General features: G+C 50.6%; 1 protein-coding gene across 1 annotated transcript; it reads left to right on the plus strand.

Annotated features, from left to right (window-relative positions):
- Positions 1–3,663: 3,663 nt before the first annotated feature.
- REM2 (RRAD and GEM like GTPase 2) lies at positions 3,664–7,177 on the plus strand. The gene is made up of 5 exons (XM_054577728.1): positions 3,664–3,766; positions 4,980–5,321; positions 5,568–5,641; positions 6,343–6,550; positions 6,882–7,177. Exons 1-5 carry the CDS (start codon positions 3,664–3,666, stop codon positions 7,175–7,177), a joined length of 1,023 nt encoding a protein of 340 aa, XP_054433703.1.
- Positions 7,178–13,002: the final 5,825 nt, after the last annotated feature.

Raw genomic sequence — 13,002 nt, forward strand, 5'->3', positions numbered from 1 at the left:
GAGGCCCTCGCATCTTGACTCAGGGAAGACCCAAGTTCCTTTCACTCCAGACCCCCCCTCCAGAGACTAGGGAAGGGGTTCCAGAGATCCTCATTCTTACCTACTGTTCTCTCTTTGGACCTTCTTTCCCAAGTGCGAACAATCCCTGGGTCCCACCAATGCCAGGCCCACTGAAATAAGGAATGTTGATTTCTCCTCCTATCCCTCCCCTCCTATCCCCTCTTATCACCTGGGTCTCTTCCCTCTCCATGCTCCTGTCTTCCTGGACAGCCATCTCAGAAACCTTCAACCTGGTATCTTCATCCTTTGTCCTACCCCAGACCTTTATTTGTAACTTGAAAGCAGACACAGATTTACGGTAAAAGAGTACCCGTCATGATGGGATGGCTCAGAGTGCTGGAGGGAGGACTTGAGGGTAGAGTTCACTAGGAAGACCTGTGTGTAGAGAGAGATCCGTAAGCCTGGAAGGAGCTTCTCTGTGTGCTAGGTGTGCTGTAGGAGCATGTAGTGCTCCTACACTACTTTTATCAGCCACACTGAAGCCCCAGGTTGACAGGGAGAGGGAGTTGGCCTTGTACAGGTTGTAACGGAAAACCAAAATGGAGGGTCCTTCCCAGGAGAGGGTGGCGCATTGGGGAACACTCAACCAAGTTTGTTTTAACTATGGCCCAAAGGGGAAAAAAGAAGGCAACTTCAAATACTATCAGGATAGACAGTATTATCCATGATGTCCAGTATCAGGGGTGTAAGAAGAGGAGGGAGGTCTTCTCCGCTTGAGAGGGGGATTGGCTAGGGATCTGAGATAACAACACAATTCAGTCCTTAAGGAGCAGAATCTGGGCCTGAACCAAGATCCAGTTCCCCCTGCGAAGGAAGAGAGTCCCCCAGCCACATAGCAAAGGCCGTGGGAGCACCAAACAGTTGGGCACCTTGCTAAGTGTTAGATCCTTTATCCTATGTGGCCAACACTCATGTCAAGGCTGTGCCATGGGCACCATAACCCCACAAGCCCAATTCACAGGTTCAGAAGCAATATCCAAGGAATTATGAGCCTAGCTCATTCTCTGCAGAGAGACAGACTTAAACCTGGATTGATTAACTGTTAAATCTCATCCATGTTCCACTATTCTGTAGGACCTCCCATTCTTGAGAGAGCTTGGAGATGGATGGACAAGTACACAGCTTCTTACGAGTGGTAGAGAGAGATGGTAGTTCAAGATGAAACCCAACCTCTTCCTGTGGCCTAAAGCTGGTTTGAGGGCAGGCAGAAGTCATGGTCAAGAATCCCTCCTGGGTTCTGCAGCTGCTGACTCACTCTAGTCTGATAGTATAGAAATAAATCCAACCACCTAATTGAGTTTTCCTTTTCAAGGAAGCTCCTTAAGCTCACTCCTTTATAATTTAAAACTTTTCTAAAAACTCATTTTGGAAGGAAACCATTCTAAAGCACTATATTCATCTTCAGCACATCTGCAATGTAACAAATTTTTCTGGGACGCTCAAGATCTTCATAGAAACCAATGGCACCTCTTCAGCAATGTTTTCAGAAGTTATAGTGGCTTCGGGGGCTGTCTGCCTTTATGTCAAATAACATTAGAGCCCTTTAAAAAAATTATTTAATTTTAGAGAGAGGGGCAGAGAGGGAGAAAGGAAGGGGAAACACTGCGAGAGAAACATCAATTGCTTGCCTCTCACTGACAGGGACCAAACCCGCAGCCCAGGCATGTGCCCTGATCGGGAATCAAACCAGAGACCTTTCACATTGCAGGATGACACTCAACCCACTGAGCCACACTGGTCAGGGATAGAGCATTTTTTAAATGCTTATGATTGCTTTAAAAGTTTTTTTTTGTGGTGTTGCTTCCCTAACTACCAGGTTATTAAGTGTCACTTGCTGCTCTTCATGTGCTTCTGATCTAGAAGTACATGAACACACATGGACACATTAAAATTGTTAATAAAGTAAGGATTAAATAGTCTGTTACAGAGGCCTGGGGAGTCTATCCAATGAATAAAGTGCACGAGTAGTGCACCTGCTCAGGAGTCTTTTCTGTTCCCACTAGACCCTACAATGTTGCCCTGTAGTTGACCTCCAGATCAATGAACTGTCATTGCATGTCAGTCCAAAGATTATAATTTGCCGCTACTATTGGAAAAGTTCACTGAGGAGTGCACTATGGAGAGTTCCCAATAATAGGAGACAGCTGGACTATTTAAGATTAGGAAGGCAGCATAGGGTAGAGGAGAAAGATCTGGGTGGAGGGGTGGAGTTCTAAGGTCCTTACTTTAAAAAAAAGATTTCCTTTTTTTTTCAAGATTGTATTTATTTATTTATTTATTTATTTATTTATTTTTAGAGAAGGGAAGGGAGGGAGAAAGAGAGGGAGAGAAACATCAATGTGTGGTTGCACTTTGTGCGCCCCCTACTGGGGACCTGGCCTGCAACCCAGGCATGTGCCCTACACTGGGAATGGAACCAGTGACCCTTTGGTTCCACGAAGGCCAGCGCTCAATCCACTGAGCCACACCAGCCTGGTGTCCTTACTTTTTTTTCCAGTTGCATGATTGATCTGGGGACAGGCCACCAGCCTCCCACTTTGAGCCTTACAGTCATTAGGATGAAAGGAGATAATGTAGAAAAGATGCTTAGCTCAGCACCTGGCAAAAATGGGGTCAGGAGCTGCCAGGAAATCAGAATGTTTGGGTGCTTGCTGGTGTCAGGAAGGAAGACAAGAGTGGAAGTCTGAAGGGAGAAGAAACCAGTCAGGAAAGGAACAGTAAAAGAGACAGGCCCTCCTGTCTTTGCCCAGAGGTAGACTGACCCATAGAGGGACTAGAGGGGAGGGGCTGGCACTCTACACCCCCATTTGGGGCTGGGAACTTCCAGAGGGTTAGTCTCCCCGCTCCCCCCAGCTCTGATTAACACTAGGTTGGTGGGCCTGGTAGGAAGGGAGAGGAACCAAAATGGTTTGTACCATCTGAACTTAGTTACACAAGGAAGCTGCCCAAACAAAGCCGCCATCTCTTCTTCCTCAATGCCCCTGTCTGCTAGGGGCCAGGGTGGGAAATAGGTACTTTTGTGAGTCTTAGCCCAGACAGAGTGGTATGCAGAAGGAGATAATGTTGGGGATAACTTGGTGGCATAGTGGCTGTCCCCCTCTCTCTGCACTTCTTTTGTTTCTGCCTCAAGCCCCTCCATTTAGTCGCAGAGCACTCTGGGCTGGACACTGGGCTCAGGGGCTGGGAACACAGAGACAAATGACTCATAATCCTGGTTCCTAGACAAAGACATCTGGGTCCTTGTGTCCCCGTCTCCTGCCGTCCTCAGCTCCCTTACCCACTGACCCTTCGCCCCACTTCTCTGAACACCTGTCTTCTGCCCTCTGACTTTGTTCTGTTTTAACCAGACTCCATAGCGAGTGTGCTCCCAGAGGGAAGCGACACAAAAGGGTGGGGGGAGCAGAAAGGAGGGAATCCCGCTGACATCACTCATTAGCATGTGTGACCTCATCAGGGGGCGGGACAATTTCCCCAGGTGTCTGGCGGGGGGGGGGGGGGGGGGCAGGACATGTAGGGGGGTAGCATTTAAAGGGAAAAGCTGACGGCGCTGCTGAGTGAGGCAGCCGGTGCTGCGAGTCGCCGCCGGGCTGCACACGCACGCCGATGCATTCGGACCTGGAGATCGACATGGATACAGACACAGAAACCACAGCACTCTGCCCCTCCGGCAGCCACCAGGCCTCCCCGCCAGGGACGCCCACACCAGGTGAGGCTGAGCTGGGCAGGTTTCGGATGGAACCATGGGGGTGGGAGCGGAAGCTCTGGTGGCGAAAGTCAGAACTAGGGGTTAAAGGAGCTTGAACCCAGACGGCAAGAGGGGAAGAGCAAGTCGAGAAGTGGGGAAGCCTCCCACTCCCACTAGGAATGGGGCTGGCCTGGAGGGTGGAGGGAGAGCTGCTTAAATGCCCCTCCCCCTCACTCCCAGGGCTTGGGTGGGGAAATTCACGCTGGGCTCCCTAGGTCAGTCTCATTCCCAAGAGGCTGGGATGAGCGGGAGGGAAGGGGGAGAGAGAAGGGGCAGCCCACATGCCTGGGAATCACGGGCAAGGGGCTTCCCCGGGAGACCTGTTATAAGGGTTTCTTCTGGCCCCCTGGAGGCGCTGGCTGCTGGCCAAGTATTGATCCTGGGCTATTTCCAGCCTCTCTCCATCCCTCTTTGTTACGTCTGTCCATCCTCCTCCCAGTTACCCTGACCCATGCATTGTCATTCTCTCATGCTCCTGCTCTCTCCTTCTCTCCCACACTCCCTCTACCTCACCATGAACACAATAGTCTCTCCAACTCACTGGGACAGCCAGGGATGCAGGATTTTCACACACGGGCCATACACTGGGGGAAGCTCCCCTACAGGGCCACAGGAAGAGGCAGCCCCTCTCATGCACACACCCGCGGAGACCCAACACACACAACTCGAAGAACGAAGGCCCTTCCCTGGGAACAGGCTCCCCACGAAGTTTTTGACTACCATTACTCACCTCCCAGAACATGGGCAGCAGTTTCAGCTTCTCATCCCTGAGCCAGCGAGGGGGTTGCCAGTGCAGGAAGCAGTAGGGGCAGAGCCTCTTGACTGAAGGGGAGCAGCCCTGGGGCTAGAGGCCTGGTCTGGGGGTGTGCCTGTGTGTCAGTGTGAAGTATGAGTGGGTGTGCAAGGCTGCAAACAGGTGCCTCCCCTGCATGGGGCATGTTTTGAATAGGCTGTGGCTGGAACCACTTTGTACACACCATCAGGTCAATTCCTTGGTGCCCTACCAGTTCAGGCTCCTGGGAGGGTTTCAGTGTAAGAGGTCACACCAAAGGTTCTCAGCTCCTCCTGGGTCATGGTCATCAAATGGGCCTCCAAAACTGGAGCAGCCAGGATTGAGCTCTCTGCAGATGGCTAGGCACATCCCGTTCATAGCTTCTTTCTCTTTATCCCCCAGAAGCAAATGCCACATTGCTGAAGAAGCCAGATAAATTGTTGGCAGGGCTGGACCGGAGCGAGCCACCCTCGGCCCCAGGGGCCCCCAGACGAAGAGGCAGTATGCCTGTCCCCTACAAGCACCAGCTGCGGCGGGCCCAGGCTATCGATGAACTTGACTGGCCACCTCAAGCCTCATCCTCTGGCTCCTCTGACTCCTTGGGCTCAGGGGAGGCAGCCCTCACCCAAAAGGATGGCATCTTCAAGGTCATGCTGGTGGGGGAAAGCGGCGTGGGCAAGAGCACCCTGGCAGGCACTTTTGGCGGTCTCCAGGGAGACAGTGCTCATGAGCCAGAGAACCCAGGTATTTGGGGGAGCCCTGCAAGGGTTGAGGGTACCTCTAGAGCCCTAGTCAGGGATGGAAGAGCTCAAGGCATGAGCCGCCCCTGGAGGCCAGAACGTAAGAAAAGTTTCTCCAAAGCTTTCTGTGACAGCCTCCCTGCAGGAGGGTCCCTGGCTCTGGGATCTGAGGCGTCCCTGGCTACCAGGTCCCACAAGTGTCGGGAGCCTACTAATGAGCTCTCTATTCCCTGTCCTTATTTCCCAACAGAGGACACCTATGAGAGACGCATCATGGTGGATAAGGAAGAAGTAACTTTAGTTGTTTACGACATCTGGGAACAGGTGAGAACCAAGATGTGGCTGCAAGCCAGTGATGAACCCTGGGAGAACTGGGGAAGGGCAAAGTCTGGCTCAAGGCTGGTGGGACTGCAGGAGCTGATTTCAGCATGTATTCTCATCTCAAAGAGCAAAGGCCCACACCAGTGTGCATATCATGGCATTGAGGGCCACTGTCTTTACAGGATCTTCTGACCCAGAGGAAAGTCAGGATCTGAATTTGGTGAACCCTGCGGCTGCAAGTGGGGCTAAACATCCTGAAATTGACCCTATGCATACATCCCCCCACCCCAGTCTGACCTGACAGGGCAAGAGCTCAGAACTCTGGAATATCGGGGGGCGGGGGGGAAGGATTTGTGAACATTTGGACATAAATTGTTACTATATAGAAATGAGAGACCAGATTACATACACTTGAATAGCTATCATTTAAACTTTCTTGAGCTTAAGCATGAGAAAGTAGGAAGGGCTATCCTAGTCTAGGATACTATTATCTCCAATTCTCCAGAGTGGGGCTCACACTACTAACTTTTCCCTCCTCCACAAACATATCCTGGGTATAGAGATTCTGCCATTAAGTAGCTCTGCTGTTTTAATCAGGTAGCTTCTCCCTCACATCCTGCTTCCTCTTCCTTGAGATGTAGGCGCTGGACAGCTTCTCCCATGCCTCCAGCCCTGACATTCCATGACTCTCTGCCCACCTGCAGGGGGATGCAGGAGGGTGGCTGAGGGACCACTGCCTTCAGACCGGGGATGCCTTTCTCATCGTCTTCTCAGTCACTGACCGACGAAGCTTCTCCAAAGTTCCAGAGACCCTACTTCGACTCCGGGCTGGAAGGCCCCACCACGACCTGCCCGTCATCCTGGTTGGAAACAAGAGTGACCTGGCCCGCTCCAGGGAGGTCTCATTGGAGGGTGGGTATCCAGAACCTCATCATACTTGCAATCTCAACGGATCTTCTTTCCGCCGTCACCTCTTTTCCATAAGGCCTTTGTCCCCTCAGTTGCACAAACTTAACTGCATTTCGCCCCAGTCTAAGGGCAGTCTACCAATGCCCATCCTAGGGCCCTGAGAATGCCTTCTCTTCACTCCCCCCTCACCTCTTCTCCAAGGTCCCTTTCTCCCTCCCCTCCCTCCACAGGATCCCTTCCTTGTCCTCTTACTTTGCCCAGTCCCTTTCCACTGCACACTCTGCCCCAGGCCCAGTGCAATCAGGCAGGCCCCTGAACCTGTCCCTTCCCACAGAGGGCCGCCACCTGGCAGGAACACTGAGCTGCAAGCACATCGAGACATCCGCCGCGCTGCACCACAACACGCGGGAGCTCTTCGAGGGCGCTGTTCGCCAGATCCGGCTGCGGCGGGGCCGAAGCCGCGCAGGCGTCCAGCGGCAGGAGTGGGGCAGCCCCGAGGGCCCCGCGCCACCTGCGCGGCGCGAGAGCCTCACCAAGAAGGCCAAGCGCTTCCTTGCCAACCTTGTGCCCCGCAACGCCAAATTCTTCAAGCAGCGCTCCAGGTCGTGTCACGACCTCTCTGTGCTCTGAGCTGCGGTCGCCATGGTCACCGCGGTCGCCATGGTCACCACTCACTTGGCTTGACCCCTCGCCTAGCCCCGCCCCGCCCCGCCCCGTCCCTGTCCGGCTTCCTTTGTGAAGACGGTCTAGGAAACCAAAAGCTCCAGGACGCCCTGGTTTGACCGCGGGGTCTCGGGGAAGGTCTCTGGATACACCCCTCCCCCACTCCCGGTCTCCCCCCCCCCCCCGCCATCCCCCACCCCGCCACCCGCCGGCCTCTGGGCGCCTAGGAGGCAGGACTCAGACCCGAGGGTGGGCGCACCGTGGTCGGTGGGCGGGGCGGGTTCCGGCGGGCAGGAAGGAAACTCGTTCTGCGAGATATTTTGTTTTTTTATTACTTTGCGCTTGACCACCTCTCCGGTAAAGAGATCCTAAAACCGAGAACTGGGAAAGCGCTTTGTAGACTTCTTTACAGGGTTTTCCCACCTTTATACTCTGCACGAATATGCCTCACCTTTAAGAGATTCTTAAAGGTAAAGACACGGAGACCCTTTTTGGAGTCTTTTCCTAAAACGTTCTGGCTCTTACCTGCTGCACTTGTTCACGTGCCTTTAAGAAGTTAAAGGCAAGGGTCTGGAAGTGCTATTTTTGAGAATTAATTCTGTGGTTTATCACTACAATATGGCACTTGCCCTTTAAGGCTATTAAAGGTAAGGTATGGACAGTCTTTTTGCCTTCAGATGCCAGCGTCAGGAGCTGAACGGGTGGTAACCCCTCCCCTTTGGCCAGAGCCCAGGAGGTACCAGCAAGGGGCACCCTTCCCTTTTCAATAAAGAATTTTTCTACTGCACCTGTCCACTTTGACTCCGTGTTCTCAACACCCCCACAGAAGGGATGGATGTAGGAAACTGTTGCAGACAAGAAAACTCAGGCCCACAGGAGCAAGGAACCTAAATCTCTAGGGAGGCTTCAGAATTGACTTTGTCCCTGTGAAGTCTGTGACAGGCGACCACAGACCCTTAGAGATAACTGCGTCTAACTCAGGCCTTCCCTGATGAGAAAACAGGCCTGAAGAGGAGCTAGGAGTAATTTACCTGCCGGAAGTAATTTGGTAACTTAGTGACACAGCGGTACAAAGTCACCATCTCCTAACCCTAACTTATACAAGGAGTAGGCTAGAGGCTACATTCAGCTATGACCTAGACTGGTTCAAGGTGAAGCCCACATCCCCCAGAGAGGCTCGCCAGCTGGGGCATGATGGGGTCAGCCTGTACCTCTTGCTGACAGGGCCCCGCTGCTCCAGCTGTCACATGCAAACCCTGGCACGAACTGAAACTGTCAGTGCCTTCCCCGACGACACCCACGCCTGCTGCTGCCTGAGCCACGAGTTTGAACAAAAGGAACAGAGGCAGCAGCTCCCCTCACACTTAAACGTGTACTACAGTTACCTGAGCACCCAAGGGCCAGGCCTCCACCTCACCCCGCTCAGGTTCCCAGAACTTGATGGAAAGAGGGATGAGATGTCTTCTGAGTCCTTATAGCTGAGGAGGAGCCAAGTGAGACCAGACCAGCATGAGATAATTTGATAGCGACACTCCTTAGTATTTTATTCACTTTATCGGTTCATTCTTTAATGACAATGTACGGTGTTACTGCCTTTTTTACTGTGAAAGAGTGTAAGTGACTTGTCTCAGAGTTCAATAAGCAAACAGAGCTGGGATTCCACTCATGTTTGCTTAATACTTAATGGGTGATTTTATCCACCTTTTCATCTGAGGTTCCCCTTCCAGTAAGAATGGGGGGAAGAGGAGGAGGGGCAGTAGGAGAAATGTGGGTGACACAGTGAGCAGGGCCACGGGCAGTGGCGGTGGTGGAAGGGCCAGAGGAATTTCATAGCTGCAGTAGAGCAAGCCAGCTCTAATCTCTGGGGACCATGAACAGAGACAGTTCAAATTTTCAAATGCAGGAGCACACACTGGGCCCATTAAAGACCAGATGGTTCTGCAGTTAAGTTGAAACCTCTGGGACATGAAGAGGAGGGTAATGGAAAAGGTTTAGTTTGAAGCTCTACTTCAAAAAAGTGCCCAGCCCTAGAGGCAGTGAGAGTTGCTAAGCATCTTTACTTGTGAAAATGACGGGATCAGGAATCTGGGAGAGGTGTGCATGGACTGGAGCAACAGAGGCAAGTGTAGGGGCCAATCACAGTATTACAAACGAAGGGCAATGAAGGGCCATCCTGAGAGAGATGGCAGTGGGAAAGTAGAGGCAGCAGGGATTTGAGAGTCAGAATAGGTGGGACTTGGCAACTGAGTAGCTGAGTATAAAGAGGGAGGAGTTACAAGCTGTGGGAGGATGCAAAGGAATTAGGAGTTAGGGGCCCGAGAGTAGACGGTACATGGCTCCGTTTTGGAGACTGAGTTTGAAATGTTAGGACATCCATAAGGAGAGTTTCAGCAGTTCTCTGGACAGCTGGGTCTGAAATTCAGAACACGCTGGGGCAGGAGTCATAGATATAAGAATAATTGCTATAAAGATAGAAGAGCCAGAGGAAAGGATGAGATGTAAGACTGGCTTTACAAGTGTGTGACTTGCATAGCCACACAGGGCCCTATGCTTAGTTTGATGCTCTGCTGTGGCTGTCTTGAAACTCTTTAAACAAGGAGACTTGTGTCTTTATTTTGTACAGGGACCCACAAATTATACTAAGGGAGGGGGTGCAATACAGGCTGAGATTCCTAGCCTCAAACCACATGTGGGTTTTAGGGGTCTGTGATTCTTGTGAAATGGTACAATCTGATATGCTTGTGCAGTCATGCATTTGCCTGAGAATAAAGTTCATGAAGTTCATCAGATTTCCAGACGGGTCTGGGACCCAACAAATTGCTAACCAGGTCGGTGCTGAGGGCTGCTGGGAAAGGGAACCTGGTGGGTGAAGGACAGGTGTGGAGATTTACTTCTCATTGTACACCCCTTTCCTACCTTTTTAACAATGGCATATATTACCTGTTCCAAAACTAAATGAAATAATTTAAAACAAAGCAAAACCTTGGTGTTTCAGAGAAAGAAGAGGGACTAAAGAGAGTCAGGCAGAGAGGCAGGTGAAGAAGGGGGAAATGAAACCACCACAGAGGCAGGGGAAGAACTAGGACTGAGCATGTAGAGGCTACTGCCAAGGGAGGATGGCTTTTCAAGAGGAAGAGTGCCGCCAGTGGTCAAAGGTGGCAAAAGGGGAGAACGAGGAACAAGAAGGCCTAGTGCCTTTCATGTGGCAGAAGTCTGAGGACGATAATGGCAGGACCTCCCCATGCGGGGAGCCACGCACACACACCACAGGCCTCCCTCCCCCCAAGTCAGCCAGACCTATCAGCCGACCCATCTGTGTGTTCCCTCCAGACGCCTACAGGGAAGAGCTCAGAACAGAAGGAAGCTGAAGTCACGCTCACGCCAGACTTGGGAGAGGTGGGGTCTTCTCTGAGAGCCAGGCCATTTTTCTCCCTCCTTCTGATCAAGGCCAAGTACAGCCTGGCTGCTGATCTGGACTGATGTGAGAGCTGGCTAAGGGCCCTGGGACCTGAGCTGCCTGTGCTGGGTAAGGTCTGCCCTGCCTGGTGCTCCTCTTTACCACTGTGATTTTTGTCTTGGGGTCTGAGCGCTTACCAGCCCAACCCCTGCCCACCCATGCTACTCCCCGCCCCCACCCCATTTCCCAGCTCATAAGGTCTTCTCATTGGCTGAGAGTATAAATTGTGCCGTCTCCTGAGGGGCCAGAGATGAGGCCAGTCTCCTGTCTTGGAAAGTATTCCTCTACTCTGGGCCACTGCTTGCAGTTGAGTCATTAGGCCCTGCTGCATATAACAGTCTCCACAGAGACTGGAGCAGAGGCTGTCGTCTTCTGAAAGGCTGTTATGCCTTTCAGAGTCATGCAAGGACAACTTCACAAGTCTTCTGGGTTAAACTCTCACTCCCAGGAAGTCCACTCATACGTACATCTTTTATTAATTTAACATAGGTCACATACACATCAGTCCAAGTCAATTTCTCCTGGAAGTTGTTATCTTTCATCTACAGATGTGTATTGTTCCACTCAACCACCGTGCTGAGCCCTATAAGGGAAACAAATACAGGTAAGACTCTATTCCTGTCCTCAGGTAACTTAAAATGGACTTGGAAGAGATGTAACAAGATGGGGACAGCACTGCTATGGCCAAGACAGCAGCGAACTATACCATATTCTGTCTAACTGGGGGTGACATTATGCGCTTTAAAATTTTTCTAAGAATGGAAGAAACAAAATTTAGAACACACATTTTAGGAACTGAGGAATGTATGTACACTGTAGATAAATGGAGGGAAAAAAGAAAACAACTCCCTGTGGTAAAACTACACAGGCAAATGCACAGGAAAAACGGTGGATAGCGTGCCCCATGATAAGGTAAAAGACCCTCCCTGTAGAGAAACAGCAATGTTTGGATAGATGGTGCAGCCGAGGTCTCAAAGGGCTCAAAAACCAGACAAGAGCATCCTGCCTCTTAGTCCTTTATCATCTTGGTGGCTCTCTGATACATGGGTTCAAGATCCCATTTCATCTCTTTGAATCTTGATGCCCATGCCTCCACAGCTTGGGTGGCCTTGTCAACTCAAGATGTGAACACAAATTCAACGGGGCCTTGCAGGCATTTTAGGAGCACTCAGGAACATTACTTCCTGGATGGGGGTCTAGGGAGAAAAGTCACTCTTAACCTCTGCCTTTCTGAACCTCAGTTCTCCCAGCTCTACAATGAAGATGACACCTACTTTGTAGGATAGTCATGAGGATTAAATAAAAATGTCAATACCTTTATAATTTGTCAAGCATTATACAAATGAGCGGTGGAAATAATGGTGTTTTTTTTTTTTGCCACCTGTGCCCTGGTCCTTCATTCAGGCACTCAGGCAGCTTGTTAACCTCTCAAAGCACAGCAGCACTCTGGAAATACAAATTTAAGTTGCTGTCTGCAAGGTCCAACATACCTTCCACAGGACTCACAGGTGACCCATTGTTGGATTTGTTGTTTTAGGGAGGACTGGTGGGGCCGGGGGATTGGAAATGAAAGCCTAAGTGATGATATTATACTGCACAGTTTTCCATTTTTTGCTCAAATGATAACTGGTCTTTAGGCAGAAAACCTCTGATGACTTAAAATATTCTAAAATAAAATTGCCAGAGTAGAGCTAGGTTCTGGAGACCAACAGCAGGTGCCATAAGAATGCTTGGAGGAGGTTAGGCGGAACACTAAGCAAAGGGCTCTCATAGTGAATGCCAGAAAAAGCAAAGGGCACTAGGTATCCTGAAGGTTCCTGGGCGGTGCACCTTGATTTTTCAAAGACATCTGGCTGTAATGTGATTATATAGAGTTTCAGGAATACCATAAGATTGGACAATAAGATCTGTTTTCCTGAAAGCTAAGCTGGTTGGATGTGACCCAGGACCTTGTGAGCCTGGAGCTTTTACCACAGGAACAATTAAGGGTTTTCTCATTATGATCCCACCTTCACTTCTCCCCCTATAAATCTTGAGCATTCTCTGAAGTTGGGGAGGAGAATGAAGTCAGGTAGAAAATCAAGTGTGTAGGCACCCAGAGGAATGAGTATCAGTGATGGCAACAGTAATGAAAGCTAACAAGTTCTAAGCTCTCTACAGGGATCGTTTCATTTAATCTTCACATCCCTGAGATAGGTACTATTATTACCTTTTCTTTTTTCTTTTGGCAGATGAGAAGTCTGAGTTAGAGAAACAGAGTAACATCCAAGCTCACTCAGCTGGTTTGAAACACAAGAGAGAACTGAACCACGCAGTTTTGCTTCATAGTATGACC

This window comes from Pteronotus mesoamericanus, unplaced genomic scaffold (genome assembly GCF_021234165.1).
Source record: "Pteronotus mesoamericanus isolate MK-2021 breed Mesoamerican mustached bat unplaced genomic scaffold, CSHL_Meso_final contig_46, whole genome shotgun sequence".
Classification (NCBI taxonomy): Eukaryota; Metazoa; Chordata; class Mammalia; order Chiroptera; family Mormoopidae; genus Pteronotus; species Pteronotus mesoamericanus.